At 41.2% G+C, this 26159-nt stretch overlaps 1 protein-coding gene across 4 annotated transcripts in view; it reads right to left on the minus strand.

Moving 5' to 3' along the window:
• The window catches only part of dock10 (dedicator of cytokinesis 10), a 282351-nt gene that overhangs the window by 67403 nt on the left and 188789 nt on the right, over nucleotides 1–26159 (minus strand). For all 4 annotated transcript variants that reach the window (XM_060905824.1, XM_060905826.1, XM_060905823.1 and 1 more), the window contains exons 9-25: nucleotides 23697–23782; nucleotides 23502–23585; nucleotides 21623–21775; nucleotides 20881–21135; nucleotides 20634–20756; nucleotides 18221–18303; nucleotides 17865–17987; nucleotides 17689–17768; nucleotides 16581–16768; nucleotides 15336–15401; nucleotides 15150–15242; nucleotides 14940–15063; nucleotides 14720–14841; nucleotides 10461–10544; nucleotides 10253–10345; nucleotides 10040–10158; nucleotides 5211–5280 (exon numbers count right to left, since the gene is read on the minus strand). In XM_060905824.1, the coding sequence (XP_060761807.1) occupies nucleotides 5211–5280; nucleotides 10040–10158; nucleotides 10253–10345; nucleotides 10461–10544; nucleotides 14720–14841; nucleotides 14940–15063; nucleotides 15150–15242; nucleotides 15336–15401; nucleotides 16581–16768; nucleotides 17689–17768; nucleotides 17865–17987; nucleotides 18221–18303; nucleotides 20634–20756; nucleotides 20881–21135; nucleotides 21623–21775; nucleotides 23502–23585; nucleotides 23697–23782 (1946 nt within the window). The remainder of the gene's footprint in view (nucleotides 1–5210; nucleotides 5281–10039; nucleotides 10159–10252; nucleotides 10346–10460; nucleotides 10545–14719; nucleotides 14842–14939; nucleotides 15064–15149; nucleotides 15243–15335; nucleotides 15402–16580; nucleotides 16769–17688; nucleotides 17769–17864; nucleotides 17988–18220; nucleotides 18304–20633; nucleotides 20757–20880; nucleotides 21136–21622; nucleotides 21776–23501; nucleotides 23586–23696; nucleotides 23783–26159) is intronic.

Consider the following 26159-nt stretch of genomic DNA (forward strand, 5'->3'; position numbering starts at 1 on the left):
CACACTCATATTCACATCTACGGTCAATTTAGAGTCACCAGTTAACCTAACCTGCATGTCTTTGGACTGTCAGGGAAACCGGAGCACCTGGAGGAAACCCACGCGGACACGGGGAGAACATGCAAACTCCGTACAGAAAGGCCCTTGCCGGTCACGGGGCTCGAACCCGGACCTTTTTGCTGTGAGGCGACAGCGCTAACCACTACACCACCATGCTGCCCCAGCATTTGAAATATGCTATGTAATATATCAGTCCATATGTCAAAGCAATGGCCGTAAACGAGATTCGTTGAGACCTGTGCGAGACATCGTAGGATGGAAGTAAAACGTACAGCGGAAATCAAAGTGACCAAAATCTGCCAACATTGTCAAAAGACGCGCACGCCCTCTTCCGAATGCTGACGTAATCAAGCCGGAAGTTTTGTTTGTTTTGATAGTGATTAGGAAAGTTTGAAAAAACGAGGCGGTAATCGTCATTTAAACTCGTTTTTGTGCAATATTTTGTTTGGAAAACAGTTTTCAAAATGGCGGCACTGATACCTGGCTGACGCTTCACGTTTCGAAGTCTCGCACAAGTCTCGTGAAGATCGCGCGGATAAGCGACGCCTGCCGTGGACCAAACGAACTCAATTCAACACGGCTAAAAACCAAATAGGCCGATAAGTATAATATTTAATTGCGATTAGTTGCCAATACAAGTCACGATATAAGGTTACTAAAACCGAAAACGTAATTGAATAATACGTTAATTAAGAAATAAAGCAAGTTTAAAAATGACTTCAGTTCTCCTTTAATTAAGCCTATATACATAAATACAGTATTTATCTGAAAACAGGCACATTTATTAGTTCTGTGTTTCCAAGGTATAGCCAACTTAGTTTGGAAAAAAAAAAGGTTTACTCCATCTTCATCACTCAAATGCAGCATAGATGCAGTATTATTAATATAACCATGAAATACTTTAGGATACTTTATTTATTTGTTTCTTTATATAAGCTGTACAAAAAATAATTTCAGTTAAAACTAAAATTTAATTTATATGTGTATAACTGAAACTGATTTTTTTTTTAAATAGCTCAATGCCTTCATCTGTTTCATACACTCTTGCTACCCTGCTCGACTCTGCTCGGGTCCGCTGATTGTTGGGATTTGTAGCTTTCCAAACACGTCACCAACAACGGAGATGTAGTGTGCCCCTGGTGGACAAACTACATAAAAACGCCACTCATAACATGGTTAAAGAATCCGGCTTCCATTTCTCCATTTCTTTTTTTGAATTGTTATTAAACGACTGTTAGAAACGCTGATACAGATTTATCAGCAATTAGCTCATATCGCCGATTTATCGTTCAGAGCCTAATTCTGCCGTGCAATGGCAAACTCTAGTGTCTGCAGGGGCAAAAGACAGTCCAATAGCATCACCTATTCGCAATTGGACTCTTTTGCCACCAACAAAATATGCAGATACTACAGTTTGCCATTGCATGGCAGAATTGGACCCTAATGTCGTCTCTACAGAATATGCTCTCATGTTGGATCCTACCTTGGATTTTGCAATGACTAGTAATCACCTAGCCTGGGCCCGCCCATCCTAAGTGTGACGCAACACGAGGGCCTGTTGCGAGCTTAGTCTGACAAGGCAAGCTATCTCCAGCTCTTCCAAGCTCCCGAAAAATCGGGAGCCAATCAACTTTGAGCATCTCCAACGGCCCTGGGTAGAGGCGTGTTCAAGGCAGTGACGTAGTAGAACTGCGACCGGAAGCCATAGATTGTTTACAGAATCTATGCCGGAAGCGCTTCATTCACTAGAAACATTACGAACATGGAGCAGCGGCAAGCCTTTGACACAGCGGTAGATGCTGTATTGAAAGCATTCAACGGGAAGTTCTCATTGAAAACGGAGCAAAGAGCAGCCCTGGAGGTATTTATCTTCTTCCTTTTACTCAAGCAGTTTCCGTCGCGTCACATACATCAGAGGAAAGAGTGATGTGATTGGTTTAAGCTTCGTCACAGCCTTTTCTGGCTTCGACCAGTAGCAAACTGAGGCATTTCAGGGAGGCGGGTCAACCACGCCTTTGGGAAACGGTTGGGCTTAATATCTTTGCCAGACCAAATGCTCGCAGAGCTTTGAAGTCGCGTTAGCCAGACTAGTAATCACCGGGGAGGTGGAGTCGATCATAACATGCAGCAAAACTGATTAAGTGACGAATCTAAAGTGACTTACGCATTCAACTTTAACCCTACGTACACAGTAGCAAGCCACAAACCAACCTGAGGCCATGTGTGACTATGTGATTGTGCGATAAGCAGCATTTGAAATATTTTCTCGATTCTATGCAAGTTAGGTATAATCCGGTAAAGCGACACATCCAAACAACTGACTCAAATGATTTCTCGAACCCATCTTATGGCACATGGGGTCTGATGTTCCTTCAAATAGCTCCCATTTTCTGTTTGACAAACAAAAATTCATAGATATATTATGAAGGTAAGGGGCGGCACGGTGGTGTAGTGGTTAGTACTGTCACCTCAAAACAAGAAGGTCCTGGGTTCGAGCCCAGTGGTTGATGGAGGCCTTTCTGTGTGGAGTTTGCATGTTGTCTGCGTGGGTTTCCTCCGGGCGCTCTGGTTTCCCCCACAGTCCAAAGACATGCAGGTTAGGCTAATTGGTGGCTCTAATTTGACCGTAGGTGTGAATGTGAGTGTGAATGGTTGTTTGTCTCTATGTGTCAGCCCTGCGATGATCTGGTGACTTGTCCAGGGTTTACCCCGCCTCTCACCCATAGTCAGCTGGGATAGGCTCCAGCTTGCCCACGACCCTGTACAGGATAAGCGGCTACAGATAATGGATGGATTATGAAGGTAAATAAAACTTGAAAGGAAGTAGTAGAGATCGGTGGTGTCTCTGGTCAGTGTTGGTTGTTAGTACTTGACATTTAGTACCAGTACCTGACAGCTGGCTTTTCTAGTCTGCCAATAACACTAGTACAATGCCTAGTGTTTAATATGTACAAGAAAAAGTGTTATATATAAATTGTATAGTGGGCGATCAAGGTCAAAGTCCCTCCCGTGCCAGGACCTGGTCTTCCCAGACAATCTTCCATCCCGGTACTAACCAGGACCTTAAGGTGCATTGGGTGGTGGTGATCTCTGCTTCTATAGCCCTTGGCCTCTCGCCGATTACTTAGCTAGGGTTACAGTGAGGGTCTGGTCCTCTGGTAATAGTGGGCTACAGCTGAGGGCACGGTGGTGTAGTGGTTAGCACTGTCACCTCACAGCAAGAAGGTTCTGGGTTCGAGCCCAGTGGCCAACGGGGGTCTTTCTGTGTGGAGTTTGCATGTTCTCCCCGTGTCTGCATGGTAGGATAATTGGTGGCTCTAAAATGACCGTGAGCGTGAATGGTTGTGTCTCTATTGGCCCTTTTCCACTACCCTTTTTCAGCTCGCTTCAGCTCACTTTAGCCCGACACGGCTCGCGTTTCGACTATCTAAGAACAGCACGACTCAGCTCGCTTCAGCCCTACTCAGCACCCAAAACTCGCACGGTTTTGGAGTGGGGCTGAAGCAAGCCAAACCGAGCTGAGTGGGGCGAGGGGCGTGAGGAGACACTCCCCTGTGCACTGATTGGTGAGGAGGAGTGTCCTCACATGCCCACACACGCCCCGCGAGCACGCTGGGAGCTGTAAACACCATAAACCCGGAAGAAGAAGAATTACGAATTACGAGAATTATGAAGCCTTATGCGCCTCGCCTCATCTATACGCTCTTGCCAGTATCTGTTGGCGTTGTCGGTGACAACAAGCCACAGCACCAAGACCAGCAATACTAACGACTCCATGTCCTCCATGTTTATTGTTTACTCTCCGGGTCGTGAGACTACCGCTTAAAAGATCACTGATGTCACTGTTTGCGCCGCTTAACGACATCACGTGACGTCCACCCACTTTCGCTAACTCCACCCAATGTGTCCACCCACTTCCAGCCAGCACAGTTCAGCGCGGTTGTAGTCGAAATGCAACTCCAACAGCCCCGCTCAGCTCGACTCAGCCCAACTCAGCACGGCACGGCTCAGCCCAACTCAGCCGCGTTGGTAGTGGAAAAGCGGCATATGTGTCAGCCCTGTGATGATCTGGCGACTTGTCCAGGGTGTACCCCGCCTCTCGCCCATAGTCAGCTGGGATAGGCTCCAGCTTGCCCGCGACCCTGCACAAGATAAGCGGCTACGGCTAATGGATGGATTTTGAACTCTCAGTAAAGCACGCATCCTGTGTGAATGTAGGGTAAAAAGGATTTAATCATAAAAACTGACTCGAAAAGGGAACTGCTCTATTCCCAGTCCTGCTCTATTTTTCTTGGTCTTTAGTCTGGGTGGGAAGTTGGATGGCAGCTTCTCTGGTGTGTGTGTAAACACCCTGCTATGTATAGTGTTTACAAGACACAATAACAGCACAGTGAGTAATCTCAGTGCTCTCTTTCTCTCACTCTCTTTATTTCTTCCCTCACTGCACACACCCACTCTCTCTCCTACCCACACACACACGACTGATGCAGGATGTGGCTGTTTTTGATGGCTGCTGTTTTCACTCTGTGCTCCACCTCACATCCTCTTAATATTTGCTAAGCGTACGCGTTCATAGCTCAGAGCTGTAGTGACCCTGTGAAACACAACACAAGCACACGCACGTGCATGTGCAGTAGATTCACACATACTGTAGATACACACCCTGCAATGCAGTGCACGAGCAAAGCAAAAACCTCTTGACTGGCTACCAGCGCAGACACCATACCAATCAGTTGCCATGGATACGTCGCCCTCCTCATCGCTTTACCCTTTTCCTCCCTCCTTTCTCCTCTCTCTTGGCGTCCTCGAAAGATGGAGTGCTTCCTTGCTTGTTTGCACAGAACATGAAACAGGTCCCGTTTTTCTCTCTAGCTTTCTGTTTCTCTCTCTCTCTCTCTCTTTACCATAGGAAATGGCTTTACGGTGTCACCTAGAGTGTGTGCTATGTGGGTGTGTAAGTGCATGTCCAAATGACTCGCTGCTAACCTAACTGCAACTGCAAGCATGCTGTTAAATGCTGTTAAATTCGTGGAATTGCGATCTTACCGTAAATACAGGAAACGAGCATGACATTTTACTGAAAGGTCATGCAAGTAAGAGTACTGTATTTAGTACTGTCATGAAGCATTTGGTCAGGGCAATGTACACACCTTTATGTAGGAGTGCATACAATGGTCCAGGTTTTCTTCATGGCACTTGGCAAGGATGTGAACTAGGACCCTGGAGAAAACAAAACAGGGCGGCTTTTAATAAAAAAAGGTCGAAGCAGAAAAAGTGATGGCACCAACTGCAAAACAGAGCCTCACATTAAAAAAAATAAATAAACACATAACTTTCATTTATAAACATAAAATGGTAAAAATACTCCATATTTCTGGTGTGCCTCAGGGCTCAATACTAGGCCCTCTTCTTTTTCTTATCCATATTAATGATTTGCCAACTGTCGCGAGGCAATGCAGCATACTTGTGCATGCGGACGATACTGTTTTGTTTGGCTCTGGTTTAACCGTGCCTATAATTGAAGGAAAGCTTAATGATCATGGCTGAGTCTATGTTATTTGGAACTCATGCTAAGCTTTCACAGGTTTCTGATTTAAAAAAAAAAAAAAATTATTCAATGGTCACTCTATTAAAGCTAGACTGCCTTTCAGATTTTTCAAGTGCAGGTCATAAAAAGAATTTTCCCCGACACCCAATTATTTTTGTTTAGTGGACCGAAAGCTACTGAATTCGAATCACAGACTTCCAATTTTATTAGTTTAAAAAAACCAAACAGAACAATTAATGAATTTACGGCCACATGGCCCTAAATTCTCCGCTATTTTTTCCTGCTTCACCATGACACAATACAAGATACTATGTCATGCATCACGTGGTGGGCTTTCCCCGTTCACGCAAGGCATTGTGGGATACAAGTTTGAAACAGGAGAGAAAAATGGAGGACGCGAATGAAACATGAAAAACCGACTACAGTAACGGAAAGCGAGAAGAAAAGACGTTATGTTATATACAAAGGAAAGGAAACGCAGGACCAAACTAATAAATATCGGCGCTCAGCGAGCACCTCGGTGTGATCAGCTGTTCGTTTAGCAACAGAATGATGTAATTGTCAGTGCACGGTCAAAGGTAAACCTGTAGATGGCAGTAATGCAGCATTGGATGCCAGCTGCTGTAAAACCCAAAAGAAGAAGAAGGTAAACCTGCGTATGCGCACACGGACTTCCTCTGTCTGCTTGACTGCACGAAGCGAGCGATTTCATGCACATTATTTGCTTTAATCCCCTCAAATTAAATAACTTCCCAGCCACAGAATGGCCTGATATTTTTTTGAGATATTACAGAAATAAACATATATCACAATGACCAAATTTCAGAGGGAACTAAATTTCACCAATTTTATGAAATGAAAAGGCCGTCTAGCTTTAAGCACGTGTCTGAATCTTGGAATCATTCTTGACGAATACCTTTCATGGAATTGTCAAAACCAGTATATACTATCTAGAGCTGGAGAAATGCAAGGTATGCGAATATTATTTATACGTCCTTTATTCGCCCTGTTCTTGAATACTGTGACACTGTATGGGGGTGCTGTGGTATAGGAAATGCTAAATCTTTATCGAGACTCCAGCGGCGTGCTGCAAGGATAGTTACTGGAACAGGTGAGAGTGATAGAGCCTGAGATGTACTTAAATGGCCTACTCTACAAAGTAAGTGGGATGATCATGTGTTCAAACTTGTTACGAAATGTATTAAACAGCCTAAACTGCCTTTCGATTTCATAAAATCGGTGAAATTTAGTTCCCTCTGAAATTTGGTCATTGTAATATATGTTTATTTCTGTAATATCTTAAAAAAAAACCCAAAAAAACCCCAGGCCATTCTGTAGCTGGGAAGTTATTTAATTTGAGGGGATTCCTGAGCAAATAACAAGCAGTCAAGCAGACAGACAAAGTCCGTGTGCGCATGCGCAGGTTTACCTTTGACCGTGCACTGACAGTTCCATCATTCTGTCGCTAAACGAACAGCTGATCACACCGAGGTGCTCGCTGACCGCTGATATTTATTAGTTTGGTCCTGCGTTTCCTTTCCTTTGTATATAACAATGTCTTTTCTTCTCACTTTCCGTTACTGTAGTCCGTCTTCCCAGTTTCATTTGCACACTCACATCCTCCACTGTTCTCTCCTGTTTCATATTTGTATCCCACAATGCCTTGCGCGAACGGGGAAAGCCAACCACGTCATGCATGATAGAGTATCTTGAATTGGGTCATGATGAAACAGGAAAAAATAGCGGAGAATTTACGGCCACGTGGTCGTCTCATCTCATCTCATTATCTCTAGCCGCTTTATCCTTCTACAGGGTCGCAGGCAAGCTGGAGCCTATCCCAGCTGACTACGGGCGAAAGGCGGGGTACACCCTGGACAAGTCGCCAGGTCATCATAGGGCTGACACATAGACACAGACAACCATTCACACTCACACCTACGGTCAATTTAGAGTCACCAGTTAACCTAACCTGCATGTCTTTGGACTGTGGGGGAAACCGGAGCACCCGGAGGAAACCCACGCGGACACGGGGAGAACATGCAAACTCCACACAGAAAGGCCCTCACCGGCCCCAGGGCTCGAACCCAGGACCTTCTTGCTGTGAGGCAACAGCGCTAACCACTACACCACCGTGCCGCCCCACATGGTCGTAAATTCATTAATTGTTCTATTTAAAAAATAATAATAATAAAATTGGAAGTCCGTGATTCGAATTCATTAGCTTTCGGTCCACTAAACAAAAATAATTGGGTGTCTTTTTATGACGTACACTTGAAAAATCCGAAAGGCAGTCTACCTTTAATGGGAGTTGCCTGCACTTTTTCAAAAATTATTTTACATTCTATAATGCTATACACAGCAGAATTACTAGACAAAGGAATATGTTACATTTACCAGGGGTAAGAACCGAGCTGGCCAAGAAATCCTTTTATCGTCATGGATGTATTGTTTTTAATAGATTAAGCTTATAGTTTGTAGCTTATAGTTCACATTTTGTATTTTATACACTACTGTATTTTATTCGTGTATTTTTACATTTATTTCTAACTAATTTAAATACATATACATATTGTGGATAACGCAATTTGATGTTGATCATAACTAGTTTCTTTTTTTGTTTCTATTTATTATGTGTTGTACAACCCCGATTCCAAAAAAGTTGGGACAGAGTACAAATTGTAAATAAAAACGGAATGCAATAATTTACAAATCTCAAAAACTGATATTGTATTCACAATAGAACATAGACAACATATCAAATGTCGAAAGTGAGACATTTTGAAATTTCATGCCAAATATTGTCTCATTTGAAATTTCATGACAGCAACACATCTCAAAAAAGTTGGGACAGGGGCAATAAGAGGCTGGAAAAGTTAAAGGTACAAAAAAGGAACAGCTGGAGGACCAAATTGCAACTCATTAGGTCAATTGGCAATAGGTCATTAACATGACTGGGTATAAAAAGAGCATCTTGGAGTGGCAGCGGCTCTCAGAAGTAAAGATGGGAAGAGGATCACCAATCCCCCTAATTCTGCGCTGACAAATAGTGGAGCAATATCAGAAAGGAGTTCGACAATGTAAAATTGCAAAGAGTTTGAACATATCATCATCTACAGTGCATAATATCATCAAAAGATTTAGAGAATCTGGAAGAATCTCTGTGCGTAAGGGTCAAGGCCTGAAAACCATACTGGGTGCCCGTGATCTTCGGGCCCTTAGACGGCACTGCATCACATACAGGCATGCTTCTGTATTGGAAATCACAAAATGGGCTCAGGAATATTTCCAGAGAACATTATCTGTGAACACAATTCACCGTGCCATCCGCCGTTGCCAGCTAAAACTCTATAGTTCAAAGAAGAAGCCGTATCTAAACATGATCCAGAAGCGCAGACGTCTTCTCTGGGCCAAGGCTCATTTAAAATGGACTGTGGCAAAGTGGAAAACTGTTCTGTGGTCAGACGAATCAAAATGTGAAGTTCTTTATGGAAATCAGGGACGCCGTGTCATTCAGACTAAAGAGGAGAAGGACGACCCAAGTTGTCATTAGCACTCAGTTCAGAAGCCTGCATCTCTGATGGTATGGGGTTGCATTAGTGCGTGTGGCATGGGCAGCTTACACATCTGGAAAGACACCATCAATGCTGAAAGGTATATCCAGGTTCTAGAGCAACATATGCTCCCATCCAGACGACGTCTCTTTCAGGGAAGACCTTGCGTTTTCCAACATGACAATGCCAAACCACATACTGCATCAATTACAGCATCATGGCTGCGTAGAAGAAGGGTCCGGGTACTGAACTGGCCAGCCTGCAGTCCAGATCTTTCACCCATAGAAAACATTTGGCGCATCATAAAACGCAAGATATGACAAAAAAGACCTAAGACAGTTGAGCAACTAGAATCCTACATTAGACAAGAATGGGTTAGCATTCCTATCCCTAAACTTGAGCAACTTGTCTCCTCAATCCCCAGACGTTTACAGACTGTTGTAAAGAGAAAAGGGGATGTCTCACAGTGGTAAACATGGCCTTGTCCCAACTTTTTTGAGATGTGTTGTTGTCATGAAATTTAAAATCACCTAATTTTTCTCTTTAAATGATACATTTTCTCACTTTAAACATTTGATATGTCATCTATGTTCTATTCTGAATAAAATATGGAATTTTGAAACTTCCACATCATTGCATTCCGTTTTTATTTACAATTTGTACTTTGTCCCAACTTTTTTGGAATCGGGGTTGTACATGTGTAGCAGGGCTCCTTTTGATAGCAGAGGCGTATAGCCACTGATTGGACTACCCTGCTGTTTTATTTAAGCTTAAATAAAGGAGGAGAGATATCCTTCATAGTCCGTGTCATATGCTCCATGCTTCATATAATCCATCTGAAATTTGCAAGATCTCGAATGATCTCGCTTCTCAAACGTACCTTGTGGTGGTAGCGGTGACCTCATCGGAGTCGTTCTGGGTGAGGACCTTAAACAGCTGGTTAAAGAGGACGGGCAGGAAACGAATAATTACGTGGTTCCTCTCCATACTAAGCAGGCCCTGATGAGAGAAACCAAACAGAATCAGATTTGTCCTTGAATGAAATTATTATTAGGAGGATCACTGAAGACGAGTCAGTAGACGTTCCCTTTACCTTTAAGCAGTTGAGAAAGTTTGAGGTAGGTGCTTGTGAGAGATCCGTCTCTCGTTTTTGGCACTGCTGGAAGAACCGGTTAAGATGGGGGTCCTGCAAAGTTCCATACAATATTCCAACTGGATTCATACTGACAACACATGGTTATTATGCTATATGTTCATGTTATATGAAGTGCTAATGAAAGAGAAGCTGCCTATTTTATTACCTGAGTGTATACTGTGGACAGCACCAGTGTAGACAACTTGAAGATAGGCTTTCCTCCGTCTACCCATTTCACATCTGATCCGTTCTGGGGAAAAGAACAGTTAATACAGATATTTAATTTATGCTGCTTTGATGTTCATATCACATAAAAAAACCTGGTTCTGGCTATTTTGACTGAAGCCAAGATATAATTTCACTGGAAGAATCAAGTACAGGAGAATTTAATTTGCTTCAGACACGCTAATCAGAAATTCAATCATTCTTTCTTTCATGTTGAGTAAACGCTTTTTTCCAGTCAGGATCTTGCTGGATCCGGAGCTGATCTTGGGAACATTCAGTACAACGTGGGTATACAGTGTCTTGCAAAAGTATTCATCCCCCTTGGTGTTTGTCCTGTTTTGTCGCATTATAAGCTGGAATTAAAATGGATTTTTGGAGGGTGAGCACCATTTGATTTACACAACATGCCGACCACTTTAAAGGTGAAAATTGTTGTTTTATTGTGACACAAACAATAATTAAGATAAAAAAACAGAAATCTGGGGTGTGCATAGGTATTCACCCCCTTTCGTATGAAACCCCTAAATAAGAGCTGGTCCAACCAATTCACTTCATAAGCCACATAATTAGTTGATTAAGATCCACCTGTGTGCAATCAAAGTGTCACATCAGGGGCGGAGCTCGGGTATTGTGTCGGGGGGGCGGGAGATGTTTGCCCCCCCCCACTGATATGTTGCAGTAGCCCAAACAGTCTATTATACTAGCCAATTCTAAACGTTGGCTTACACTAGCGTAATTTCAGCAACCTTTCCATTCACACATGTAACATGCAGTACAAACCAAAATATTTAATATATGTTTATTTCAGAAAAAAAAAACCTTTGATCATAGCTGCCTATTCCGGTCAAACAAGCAAACAACAACTTTGTAAACTCATTTAACATGTTAAAGGGACAACAACTATCCCATCCTTTTTAAAGAAAAGAAACAGACAAAAACTATGCCTAACCCATCCTACATAATATATTTTTATTGAACAATTTTGTTGTAAATAATTCCGAATGGACATGAGGTCAATAAACTGTATTAAAAAAAAAAAAAATCCCGACCAGTGGGGGCCCCCCCTAGTGGTGAGGCCCCGGATTGTTCACGCCGCAGCCCCCCCCAAATCTCCGCTACTGTGTCACATGATCTGTCATATGATGTCTGTATAAATCAACCTGTTCTGGAAGGACCCTGACTCTGCAACACTACTAAGCAAGCAACATGGAAACCAAGGAGCCTCCAAACAGGTCAGAGACAAAGCTGTGGAGAAGTCTAGATCAGGGTTGGGTTATTAAAAAAATCCCAAACTTTGAATATCCCACAGAGCGCCATTAAATCCATTATAGCAAAATGGAAAGAATATGTCACCACTGCAAACCTGACAAGAGGAGGCCGCCCACCAAAACTCACAGACCGGGCAAAGAGGGCATTAATCAGAGATGCAACAAAGACACCAAAGATAACACTGAAGGAGCTGCAAAGATCCACAGCGGAGATGGGAGTATCTGTCCATAGGACCACTTTAAGCCGTACACGCCACAGAGCAGGGCTTTATGGAAGAGTGGCAAGAAAAAAGCCATTGCTTAAGAAAACACGTTTGGAGTTTGCCCAACAGCATGTGGCAGACTCCCCAAACACATGGAAGAAGATTATCTGGTCAAATGAGACTAAAATTGAACTTTTTGGCCATCATGGGAATGCCATGTGTGGCGCAAACCCATCACCCTGAGAACACCATTCCTACTGTGAAGCATGGTGGTGGCAGCATCATGCTGTGGGGATGTTTTTCATCTGCAGGGACAGGAAAGCTGGTCAGGACTGAAGGAAAGATGGATGGCACTAAATACAGGACAATTCTGGAGGAAAACCTGTTTGAGTCAGCCAAAGGTTTGAGACTGGGGCAAAGGTTCACGTTCCAGCAGGACAATGACTCTAAACATACTGCTAAAGCTACACTGGAGTGGTTTAAAGGGAAACATTTAAATGTCTTGGAATGGCCTAATCAAAGCCCAGACCTCAATCTAATTGAGAATCTGTGGCATAACTTGAAGATTGCTGTCCACCAGCGCAACTTGAAGGAGTTGGAGCAGTTTTGCCTTGAGGAATGGGCAAAAATCCCAGTGGCTAGATGTGCTAAGCTAATAGAGACATACCCCAAGAGACTTGCAGCTGTAATTGCAGCACAAGGTGGCTCTACAATGTATTGATTTTGGGGGCGAATACCTATGCACACTCCAGATTTCTGTTTTTTCATCTTAATTATTGTTTGTGTCACAATAAAAAAACAATATGCACCTTTAAAGTGGTCGGCATGTTGTGCCAATCAAATGTTGCTAACCCCCCAAAAATCCATTTTAATTCCAGCTTGTAATGCGACAAAACACGACAAACACCAAGGGGGATGAATACTTTTGCAAGACACTGTACACCCTGAATGGGCTACTATGATCCTGTTTAATTCATTTAATAGTCAATTTTAATAATATTGCTTGAACCTAAGCAACCATTTTGGTGAAGAAGCCTCTTAGTTAAAGTTGCTTGTTTATCGAAATATGTCACTTGCATTTGAATGCCTTCTACAGTCCTTCCAGTTTTAGAAAAAAAAGTACCTTTCTAGCGTTCTTGTGGTTAAGGTGTGGGTAGTGAAGGCAGAACCCAAGTGCATAAACCCAAGTGTTTATTAGAGCAAATCTGAAAATTATTGTCATGTGGGGGACAGAACACAAGCAAGGAAAATCACACAAGGGGACTCGATGATCACAAGTCAATAAAGAGTCACTATAAGGGTTAAAAAAAGTGGAACACATGAGGAAATAAGAAACGGTGTAATTTAATAGTTACAAAAATGCATGATACTGTAAGACTTGCATAACAAATAACAGGGTAGACACAGACTAACTAAATAAGGGCTAAAATGAAACAGATGGACATTATGTGATAACAATCCAATGACAGGACAGGGGTGGAGACAAGCAGAGGACATTTGTAAGCATTGTCCAGTTCCAAGAAGGGTAACTCATGACATATAGGTAAGATAGTTAAGGGTTCTTAGCGTCCTACAAGAGTTCTACAACCCCAATTCCATCAATCTGGAACACTGTGTAAAACGTAAATAAAAAACAGAATATGATGATTTGCAAATCATGGAAACCCTATATTTCATTGAAAATAGTCCAAAGACAACATATCAAAGATTGAAACTGAGAAATTTTTGTTTTTTCAAAAATATATGCTCATTTTGAATTTGATGTCAGCAACATGTTTCTAAAAAGTTGGGACAGTGGCATGTTTACCACTGTGTTGCATCACCTCTACTTTTAACAACACTCCGTAAACGTTTGGGAACTGAAGAGACCAATTTCTGTAGTTTTGAACGAGAAATCTTGTCCCATTCTTGCCTGATATACAATTTCAGTTGTTCAACAGTTCGGGGTCTCCTTTGTCGTATTTTGCGCTTTACAATGAGCCAAATGTTTTAAATAGGAGACAGGTCTGGACTGTAGGCAGGCCAGTCTAGCACCTGGACTCTTTTACTACAGAGCCATGCAGTTTTAATATGTACAGAAAGCGGTTTGGCATTGTCTTGCTGAAAGAAGGAAGGCCTTCCCTGAAAAAGATTTTGTCTTGATAGCAGTATATTGCTCTGAAATGTGTTGCTGACATCAAATTCAAAATGAGCATATATTTAAAAAAAAACAAAAAAAAAAAACAATAAAATTTCTCACTTTCAACATTTGATATGTTGTCTTTGTACTATTCTCAATGAAATATAGACTTTCCAAGATTTGCAGATCTTCACATTGTGTTTTTATTTACGTTTTACACAGTGTCTCAAATTTATGAAATTAGGGTCGTACTTGTGATCACACTCAGTTACAGGGAGAACCAAAGAACCATTATCGGTCCCAGATTTAACCCTGGGTAAATCTGCATGTATATCACAACATGTCCTTCCTTCATATGGTGAAAGCTGAAACAGGAAATATTTTAACCAGTCGTGTTATTCAACACTCCAGACATGTTTCACACCCGAATTCATTTGATTCTTTTGAACCGCAGCACACTGATAGACCACTGATAGACCATGGAACTGCTTTTATATCTGATAAAAGGTAAAGTTTTGTAACTGCACAGGGGATTGACGTGAGAATCAAATCTCATGAATGGGACTCGGCATTCTACTGTATATTTACATGATACTTCTCTTTCTCTCACCTTATTGGATGAAGGCTCTTTAATAAGCAGGTACCCACTGGGCAGGGTGCATGAGACTGGCACATTAAACTCCTGAGATGTCAGACGGCCATCCTTCAAAAGTGGCAGCCATGCATAGCCCACTGATTCACACACAAACACACACATATACCAGTTACATTTTCTAGCTCTATATAAAATAGCTAATAGCGTTGATGCTTACACAGTCTATTAATTGTACCTGGAGTTTCCAGAGCCTCCTTCTTCTTCGAATTCGTCTTGGCATTGATATCACATGTCACATGGAAAAACGAGAAGAGGAGATGGTGTTTCTCATGAAGCTGTGTGGGCAGCTCAATCTTCACCTATTATCAGAGCAAATGAAACTCAGAAACCTCAAACAAAGTGAGAATGGGTTTGTAGAGACAGAAAGACTACGTTGGTGTCTAACCTCGTCGTAAAAGTCTGGGTTCTGCAAGTGGTGAAGAACTGTAGAGCAGGCAGCTGTGGTGAAAACTGGACCTCCCGGCTTTCCGTAGATGCACTGTCGAAACAGGACGGACATCTAAATATCTATTTCTGATCAACTCTTGAAAATGAAAAGGACAGAAAAGAAAATGGACTTTTTGGACTCTACCTTAAGCGGTTTGGCGTGCTCTTCATCAGAGTTTCGAAACTCTACGTAAACTGCAATGTTCCGGGCCTGTGACGAAAAAGGAGGTAATAAAATAGTTCAAGATCTCAATATGTCTCAAGTGTGAATTGGAAGGGTGGATATTTTATTAATGAAAAACACACTAGAAGAATACAGCTTATAATGTGGTATGGTTAAGTCTTCATACAAACTTTGTTATAGAGTTCTATTTTAAGACTTCTACATTATCAAGTCAGTACAAAAACATTTTAGAGTTCCAAATGTTCATTTTACAGTATTTTTTAAATGTTGAAACATTTCATTTCATTATTTTTAATCCATTTTTGGTCTACAGCATTTCTTTACATGTGCCTATATATAAAGTTATTCCACGAAATCGAGCCGTACATGAGCTGACAGCTGACAAGGTGCGTAGCGCCGAGTCGGCTATCAGCCATGTACGATGAACTTGAGTGGAATAATTGTTTTATTCTATCCACATTCACTGCATTTTGAGAAACGGAGAATTTTTATTTTATTTTTTCCAAATTCGATAAATAAAAATTTTATACAAAACATCCGACAAAATAATTTCCGCTTAAGCAAATTTCTTAAAGACCTATCGATGACTGCATGAATTGACTTTAGTATCGCTTTTTTGTAGATAGTGCCGTCTTGCTGTTGTGCCGAGGTATAGAATAGCTTTCGACATTTATTTAATTCTTCCTTGGACATTTCAGTTCTGTAATTTTCAAATTTCTTTGAGCTTTTGAACCAGTCTCTAAAAATTCAACAAATTTTAATGTTTAAAGATGAAGAATGTAAACAAACCAGCGAAATGACAGGAGCAATTTGTGAAAAATGCTATAACAATAATTCTTGAAAAAAAAAGATACATTCTTAGCATCAAAAACTTTCATTCAATATTTTGTTGCATTTTTTGTATTTTTGGGAGTTTTGTTTTCAAGTAGAGTTTTTATTCGACCTCAGTTAGTTCAGCAACATGCTCTGCCATTTTGTTTTTCTCTACTCACAGTATATGAGCTGATAGCATAGGAGTAGAGTAGCCAATCAGAATGCACAATTGCTCATATCCAGTGAATGTATAGAATAAATAAATAGTATATGTGTCATTTACTGTCTATTTATAATGATTATGTAAATCAATAGGTCTAACAGCATATATCTTATTAAAATGGTCTTTATTCGCCAACACTTTTGTCTCTTTTTTTATTCATTCAGCCCTACCTTCGCAAAGCTTTTCTGGCTATCGTATTTCAGGTGTTTGGGGTAGACGTAAATGTGGTTCTTGTAAACTCTGTAAGGTTGAGCGAATTTGGCTGAATCTTGCAGGAACTCGTCGACCTCCACGGTGGGAGCGTGCAGACTGCAGTCATCAAACGGTTTCACAGGAACATATGATGATGTCACGGAGTCTGAAGGGTACAAACGCCATGTGTTATGATATGACAGTCACGCTTTTTCTAAGTGGAGCTTAGCTAGAAACAGCAAGCAAACAAAATGTTGTGTACATTTTGTAGCAACAGATGTTCGATCTCTTTTCATTGTATAGAAAGGTGATTGTAAAATGTATGTAATGATGCCCAGTATACTATCTTAGGCCATGATGTACTGGCAGATTTGTACAGCAGTATACTTGAGGCCACAAATAAGGTAATAACAGATAATAACAAAAGTGTGCTTGCTGCACATTTACACTAATAATGCTATACTTACAAGCTTCATGCTAGCCCCCCACTATAACCCTAGCTATGTAATATAGGTGAGAGGCAGAGGGCTACGAAACGGAGATCGGTGCCGCCAAATGCGCCATTGAATGGTGCGGAAAGGACTTTGACTTACAAGCTTAATGCACAGTTTGTAACTTGAATACATAAGTAAGGTAACTTTGGTGAAAAATACCAGGTATACATCAGAAATTAATCTAAGAAGTAATGCAATATACTGGGAAATATTACCAAAAAAGGCTTCATTACCTCCACCAACTGTGTTGGAGGACGTTATGTTTTCGCCTCTGTTTGTTCCCAACGTAATTCAAAAAGTAGTGAACGGATTTTGATGAAATTTGGAAGAAAAGTGAGCAATGGGCCAAGGAATGACTGATTAGAATTTGATGCAAATCTGGATATGTATGTGGATCCAGGGTTTCTTTGTCTCTTCCCAAGGTAACTCTAAAAGTAATTAACGGATCTGGATGAAATTTGGTGGACACCTTTAGTATTATCCTAGGTTAAAGTCATTTGATTTTGATGTTGACAATATGTGGCGTGACGGAGGTACGCGCTCTACCAAGTGCCCTTCTAGTCTTGAGAGTGCTTATATGAGTAAGTCTTACTGGGATGCTCCATTGGGACACAGTCCACACTGATCTCTAGGCTGCCAGGAATCGTCTGGAGTTTACTGGTCTTCTCTGCCCTGGAATACAAAAACCAGCATTATTCTACATGTATAAGAGATGGATGAGTCATGTATCCATTGTGTATGCTGTTTGTGTTGAAAATTCTGCTGTACCTTCTGTACTCTGTGATGAGCTTGAGCAGATCTTCAGTGGAAATCTTGTTGCTCTCCTGCTTAAAGAGTGGAGAGAACCGGGATTCCCGATCCACCGTGCCCTGGTTATCCTTAAATACTGACCTGGGTAAACAAAGACATCAAGAGAGAAATAGAGGTACCCATTTTGCGAAAACAATTTGGCAACTGGCTAAAGATGCAAATTCCATAGTGATTTCTCAACCACATAGGCTGCATTCAACTTATCTAAGTGAAAACATATCACATTTTCCACATTGCTATGTGCTTTGTACTATTTGGTTTGCCTGGGATAAAATCTTTACAGTAATGAGTGAATAAAAGGTGATGACACTCACCTTACCGACCATGCAAAAGGCATGCGGTATTTCCCCAGCTTGCTACAGAACTGCTTGTTAGATTTCAGCATCTTTTGTACAGTCTAGAAAAGAAGATATTGAACTGTAAAAATGGAAATCAAAGAAAATATCTTGGGGTTTATAATATGCAAAAAATGGCCTTTCTCATTTTTTACTCTGAACAACATAGGATACAAGTTTAAATCGAAGGTGCCTCGTTTTTGGAAAGCCACTATGAAGTCTGTGGGATCCATTTCGACTAAGCTAATGTTTTGGGATCCCGTTTTCTGTGAAGAGGCTGGGGAATTTTAGGTCAATTTGAAGAATTCTAAAACCATCTGGGCTCTGAATGATGAAGCACTTAAAATAGGACTTTACAAGATATTTCTTCTGGAGCTCCTTGAGGGGAAGGAATGCACAAACACAACCAGGTTTTCATAACTATGGCTTTGCAAGTACAATAGAGACTTCTGTTCTGGGTCATTATTAGTGCCTCTGAATGGATGGATGGATCGTTCCAGAGAAATGTATGAAGGAAATATGAGATCTAGTGTATACCATGCAGTTCAAATGAATGGATCCCAGAAATACTGTTGGACACATTTACCAAGCTGCAGAAACTCTACTTCTCTTTATTTTAAAATTTCCACAACTGTGTTCTAGCAGCATACAGAGAGCTAAGATACAGACATAAAGTCACAGGTTTATCAGGCAAATCGACAATGTAACTAGCTGCAATGTCACTTTTTACTTATCTATGAGTTACTCTGCATGATTTGGCATGATATGACCTCCATAGGACCACCACTGACCACATATTATTTGGGTGATGGACCAAATCAGGACAGTGGTTCTGGATACTAGTACAAGATAGCAATACTTTACTGGATAACAGTAAAGGAATTTATTAGAGAGACTATTAATAACTAATAAATGAAATCCTAATTCCAAAAAAGTTGGGGCACTGTGTAAACTGTAAATAAAAACAGAATACGACAATTTGCAAATCATGGAAACCCTATATTTCATTGAAAATAGTCCAAAGACAACATATCAAATGTTGAAACTGAGAAATGTTATTGTTTTTTGAAAAATGTATGCTCATTTTGAATTTGATGTCAGCAACATGTTTCAGAAAAGTTGGGACAGGGGCATGTTTACCACTGTGTTGCATCACCTCTACTTTTAACAACACACTGTAAACGTTTGGGAACTGAGGAGACCAGTTGCTGTAGTTTTGAAAGAGAAATGTTGTCCCATTGTTGCCTGATGTACAATTTCAGTTGCTCAACAGTTCGGGGTCTCCTTTGTCATATTTTGTGCTTCATAATGCGCCAAATGTTTTAAATGGGAGACAGGTCTGGACTGCAGGCAGGCCAGTTTAGCACCCTGACTCTTTTACTATGGAGCTGTGCAGTTTTAATATGTGCAGAAAGCGGTTTGTCATTGTCTTGCTGAAAGAAGGAAGGTCTTCCCTGAAAAAGATTTTGTCTGGATGGCAGCACATTGCTCTGAAACATGTAAATATCATTCAGCATTAATGATGCCTTCCCAGATGTATAAGCTACCCATGTCATGTACACTAATGCACCTTCATACCATCACAGATGCTGGCTTTTGAACTATGCACTGATAACAAGCCGGATGGTCCCTTTCCTCTTTAGCCCAGACGCGGTGTCTATGATTTCCAAAAAGAATTTCAAATTTCGATTTGTCAGATCACAGTACAGTTTTCCACGTTGCCTCAGTCCATCATAAAGGAGCTCGGGCCCAGACAAGGTAGCGGTGTTTCTGGATATTGTTTTTATCTGGTTTTAACTTGCATTTGTGGATGCAGTAATGAACTGTTTTCACAGACGATGGTTTTCTGAAGTGCTCCTGAGCCCATACAGTGATTTCCACTACAGACACGTGTCTGCTTTTAATGCAGTGTCACCTGAGGGCCTGAAGATCACAGGCATCCAGTGTCAGTTTTCAGCCTTGTCTCTTGCATACAGAGATTTCTCCAGTCTTTTGTTGCCCCTGTCCCAACTTTTCTGAAACTTGTTGCTGACATCAAATTCAAAATGAGCATGTATTTTTCAAAAAACAATCACATTTCTCAGTTTCAACATTTGATATGTTGTCTTTGTACTATTTTCAATGAAATATAGGGTATCGATGATTTGCAAATTATCGCATTGTGTTTTTATTTACAGTTTATACAGTGCCCCAACTGGGGTTGTAGTCTATACAAGCTTTGGTTTGTTATAAGCATTATTATTGTTGGGTTCTTTCATTGGGATTTCCTTATATGACCAAGTCAAATCAGCATGATAATTAGTACAATAAAAGAATCACATATTTCTAAAAGAGAAGGGTTTCATGTATGATTAAAACATTGAGCTGTAAGTAAAAAGAGATGTAATTTTACCTTGCTGTTGTCCGTGTTCTTAATGTAAGGTTCTGTCCCACTTGTAATATTACCCATAAGCACTTTCTCTATTCGGGCCACCATGACGATATCCGTATGAGGGTTTGTGATGGAGAAGATAGCCTGAATCCACCAACAAACATCAACACACAAACACCCACACGATCTCAGATGTAAAGATAAACCTCCAAAGCATTTCCTGTCTGATTTACCTCATCAAGCTCTTATACCAGAATGACTCAGATACCTGTTTAGGGAAGCACAACCAGTTCTCTAGTTCCTGACTGAGCTGGCAGTCGCCACTTCTCTTCTCTGTCGGGGATTTCAGGCCGTTCTCCTGCACTCCACCATGACCTCCAGGTGTACCCTGAGATCCAGGGCTCCCTGAGCCGCTGAGCATTTTCCGTACAATCTCATGGTTGAGATCCACGTGAAAGTCAGCCGAAACCTTTCTGTTCTCTCGCATGTCCAGCAGTGCCACAGTTACAAAGAAAGGCTCGATCTAAACACAAACAGCAGCCAGGGAGAAATTGAACTGAAGTGCAAATATTAACGTGATGTGATGGACTGGCATCCCCTCGAGTGTGTATTCCCAGGACAGTCATTTACCCAGATCCACTTTTACCATGACTAGGATCAAGCGTTTACAGATGAAAAATGATTGATCACAAATTAATATGATTTCTAATTAATATGCTCACTACATAGGGTATAACATCATGGTTTTGAAGGGTCTACATCTCTCAAGTACACTAAGCCCTATAAAATGCCATTTAATATACTAAAAGAGTGACTCCAGGAAGAGTTAATCACGTGTATTAATGTATCATTATTAAGATGCATAAGTTGTGCAAAAATGTAAAAATAAAATGTTGCAATTTTGAATGATGCATTTGTTTACAGACATTCTTCTAAATCAGACCACAAGACTAGAATGTAGATTTCACAGTCGTGTATATTGTATACTCTGTGATCGTGTGTGATCTCACATTCGTGACAGGCTCCGTCTCCGCCTCATTCACACAGCCCTGCAGTGTGAGGTTGAGAGAGCGGCAGTAAATCATTAGTCTCTTTCCCAGCTTCTCTTCGAAAGGTCGGATGGGCGGCGGCTCCCCGCAATCCCCCCGTGGACTCCTCAAAACCTAGAACACACCCCCCTGAATTTTAATAGCAGCATTTAAATCATAAAAGTAATTTTGATGGCAAAATTTAACACTTAATATGTGCTGGATCACAACCTCAATTCCAAAAAAGTTGGGACACTGTGTAAAACATAAATAAAAACAGAATGTGAAGATTTGCAAATCATGGAAGCTCTATATTTCATTGAAAATAGTACAAAGACAACATATCAAACGTTGAAACTGAGAAAGTTTGTTTTTTTTAAAAAATATATGCTCATTTTGAATTCGATGTCAGCAACACGTTTCAGAAACGTTGGGACGGGGCAACAAAAGACTGTAAAAGTTGTGTAATGGTATAAAACGAGCATCCCAGAGAGGCGGAGTCTCTCAGAAGTAAAGATGGGGAGGGGTTCACCACTCTGTGAAAGACTGTGTGGGTAAACAGTGCAACAATTTAAGAATAACATTCCTCAGTATAAAATTACAAAGAATTTGGGGATCACATCGTCTATGGTCCATAATATCATTAAAAGATTCAGAGAATCTGGAGAAATCTCTGTATGCAAGAGACAAGGCTGAAAACTGACATTGGATGCCTGTGATCTTCAGGCCCTCAGGACACACTGCATTAAAAGCAGACACGCATCTGTAGTGGAAATCACTGTACAGGCTCAGGAGCACTTCAGAAAACCATCGTCTGCGAAAACAGTTCATTACTGCATTCACAAATGCAAGTTAAAACCAGATAAAAACAATATCCAGAAACACCACCACTTTCTCTGGGCCCGAGCTCTTTTACAATGGACTGAGGCGAAGTGGAAAACTGTCCCGAGGTCTGGCGAATCAAAAGTAGAAATTCTTTTTAGAAATCATGGACACCACATCCTCCAGTCTAAAGAGGAAAGGGACCATCCGGCTTGTTATCGTTCGAAAGCCAGCATCTGTGATGGCATGAAGGTGCATTAGTGCACATGACATGGGTAGCTTGTACATCTGGCAGGGCATCATTAATGCTGAATGATATTTGCACATTTCGGAGCGATATGCTGCCATCCAGACAAAATCTTTTTCAGGGAAGACCTTCCTTCTTTCAGCAAGACAATACCAAACTGCTTTCTGCACATATTAAAACCGCATGGCTCCATAGTAAAAGAGTCCAGGTGCTAAACTGGCCTGCCTATAGTCCAGACCTGTCTCATATTTAAAACATCTGGCGCATTATGAAGCGCAAAATACGACAAAGGAGACCCCGAACTGTTGAGCAACTGAAATTGTATATCAGGCAACAATGGGACAAGATTTCTCCTTCAAAACTACAGCAACTGGTCTCCTCAGTTCCCAAACATTTACAGAGTGTTGTTAAAAGTAGAGGTGATGCAACACAGTGGTAAACATGCCCCTGTCCCAATTTTTCTGAAACTTGTTGCTGACATCAAATTCAAAATAAGCATATATTTTTCAAAAAACAATAAAATTTCTCAGTTTCAACATTTGATATGTTGTCTTTGGACTATTTTCAATGAAATATAGGGTTTCTATGATTTGCAAATTATCATATTGTTTTTATTTACAGCTTACAGAGCATCCCAACGTTTTTGGAATTGGGGTTGTTCATAAAAATATACCGTATGACACACTCAATTAGACCGTAGAAGATGATTCTCAAAAGCTAAAAGATGTTGGGTTTTTTTTCCTTTTTTTTTTTAAATTAACTGGAGGTATGTGTGTATAATGGGAGACGTACAGGAGTGTCAGGGTCCAGGGAGAACAAATTCAGTCTCTCTTCTCTTCGGGCTGCTCTCACGATCTCTTCAGTTTCAGTGATGTACTGATGGAACAACCAGAGGTGTTTGTTTAAAGGTGTGATGTAAAAATGTATCCAAAATGAACTATTCTAACCAAGATGATTAGCGGAGATAGTTGCGGAGCTAAAATTTACCTTCGCTAATTCGGGATTGATTCCGTTTTCTGTCGTTTCTTCATTTTCCGTGAGACAACCGTTATTCAAGGACAGATCAAATACATCTGAAAAGACGTAAACATAACCTTAAAAGAGTGATTATGCACAGAATTATTCGGATTGTTATGTGAATCACTTTTCTATAAAACGTCCTGTGATTCTGCTATTACTCTTAAGACTAGAAATACAGACAGAGCATTTCGCTACTGTTTTTTTTTTTTTTTACTTTCAGATCTGGTACTTCAGGCCTGGTATGTAAACAAATCTAACTTTTATACGCCTCAAGGCCACTCGACAAAGAGATGCCACAAATAGAAAGACCCGCTTGTTCATTTGAAGAGTGAATATGCAGAACAAGTGCTGAATAAACACCTACAGTTCTGAAATACCACCTGCAGTGTTTATTTGTGTCTAGCTGGACTGTAGGTGTTCATTCATTCCATTGCTGGGAATTGTGCTGTATCGAGAGAGCAGAAACAGAACGAGGCTAAAAGGAATTATTCTGCTCCAGAGCACAAGCTGAATCCGCTCCTCTTTGTCTCCGAGTCAACTCATCAACGTTTTCACTTTCTTTTTGCTGAAAGGAAGCACTGACTGTGCAGCAAACAGAAAAAATAGGCAAAGCTTCCTTTTAACCCCCTTGAACTCTAAAACTTTAACTACGGTATACGCTCACTGGCCACTTTATTAGGAACAACCATCCACCTGCTGTTTTATGTAGTTCTCTAATCAGCCAATCACTTAACAGCAGCACAATGCATCAAATCACGCCGATACAAATCAAGAGCCTCAGTTAATGTTCACTTCATTCAAACATCAGAACGGGAAAAATTGTGATCTCAAAGTGTGACTTTCTTTCACTGTGGCGTGGGTGTCGGTTTGAGCCAGATGGACCGGTTTGAGTATTTCAGAAACTGCCGATCTCCTGGGGTTTTCACACACAACAGTCTCTAGAGTTTACACAGAATGTTGCGAAAAACAAAAAACACCGAGTTGAGTGAGGGACAGTTCTGTGAGTGGAAATAAACGCCTTGTTGTTCAGAGAGGTCAGAGGAAAATGGTCAGAAGAAGCCCACATTGGGTTCCAGTCCTGCAGCCAAGAACAGGGATCTTGGACAGAATCAGGAACAAGTTTCCTTTAAAGTGGGCGGTGAGTGTATCGACACCAGACTGTTCCTTCTGTCATGTTGTGAACATCAGTGAAGCAGGTTAGTTCCTGTTTTTGCGAATGTTATAGCAGCTATCAACACTCTTTCCCTGCTCAGCCTTTCTTTTGCCCTTTCTTGCCAGACTGTGAATAATGAAGTATTAAAATGAGTGCATTACTATAAACGTGTGATTTAAATTACAGCTTCTGACCAATCAGAATGGAGAATATAATAATGCTGTAGTTGGATTAATAATTAATGCAGGCATTATTAATGCATGTTATATTTACTTCACTGTAAGGGTGAGAATGTACAGAGGCCTTTCATGTGACGTCATTGTAATTGCAGGTTTGTTTATACAGCCATATTGCCGGGTGAGCTTTGTGTTGGACAACGGCTGGCACAAGCGTACGTGAGTGATTGTCAGCCCAATTCAGTAAACACTTACAGATAAACTTGGAGAAGTTACCTCTAAAAGAACAATGCCAGAGACCTGTAGTGCTTTTGGATGTAATAACAGACGTGGAGATAAACCTGGTTTAACTTTTCACCATTTCCCGGTGAACATAGAAAGACGAGAAAAATGGCGAGCTGCAGTTAAATGGGAAGACCGGATGCCAACAAAACATTCCTGTGTGTGTGGAGACTAGCAGCGTGTTTATTATGTACTGATAATGCAGACTAAGCTAAACACCATAAAATATGCTAGAGCTCAGCCCTGGCTTGTTTATTACTGTTAGAAGTCCATGTTTGAGCTTACCTTTGTCATAATAAGATATTTTTCTTTTTCAGGAATTTCCCATAACATCTCATCTCATTATCTCTAGCCGCTTTATCCTTCTACAGGGTCGCAGGCAAGCTGGAGCCTATCCCAGCTGACTACGGGCGAAAGGCGGGGTACACCCTGGACAAGTCGCCAGGTCATCACAGGGCTGACACATAGACACAGACAACCATTCACACTCACATTCACACCTACGGTCAATTTAGAGTCACCAGTTAACCTAACCTGCATGTCTTTGGACTGTGGGGGAAACCGGAGCACCCGGAGGAAACCCACGCGGACACGGGGACAACATGCAAACTCCACACAGAAAGGCCCTCGCTGGCCCCGGGGCTCGAACCCAGGACCTTCTTGCTGTGAGGCGACAGCGCTAACCACTACACCACCGTGCCGCCCTATTTCCCATAACATTCCAGCACAAACCTGCCTTGAAATATTGGTAGGCATCTGTACTTTTGAACGCCTTTAGCACAGTATTTAGAAATCTCAAATACTAAATAGTTCATAATG

Source organism: Neoarius graeffei, chromosome 23 (genome assembly GCF_027579695.1).
Source record: "Neoarius graeffei isolate fNeoGra1 chromosome 23, fNeoGra1.pri, whole genome shotgun sequence".
Classification (NCBI taxonomy): Eukaryota; Metazoa; Chordata; class Actinopteri; order Siluriformes; family Ariidae; genus Neoarius; species Neoarius graeffei.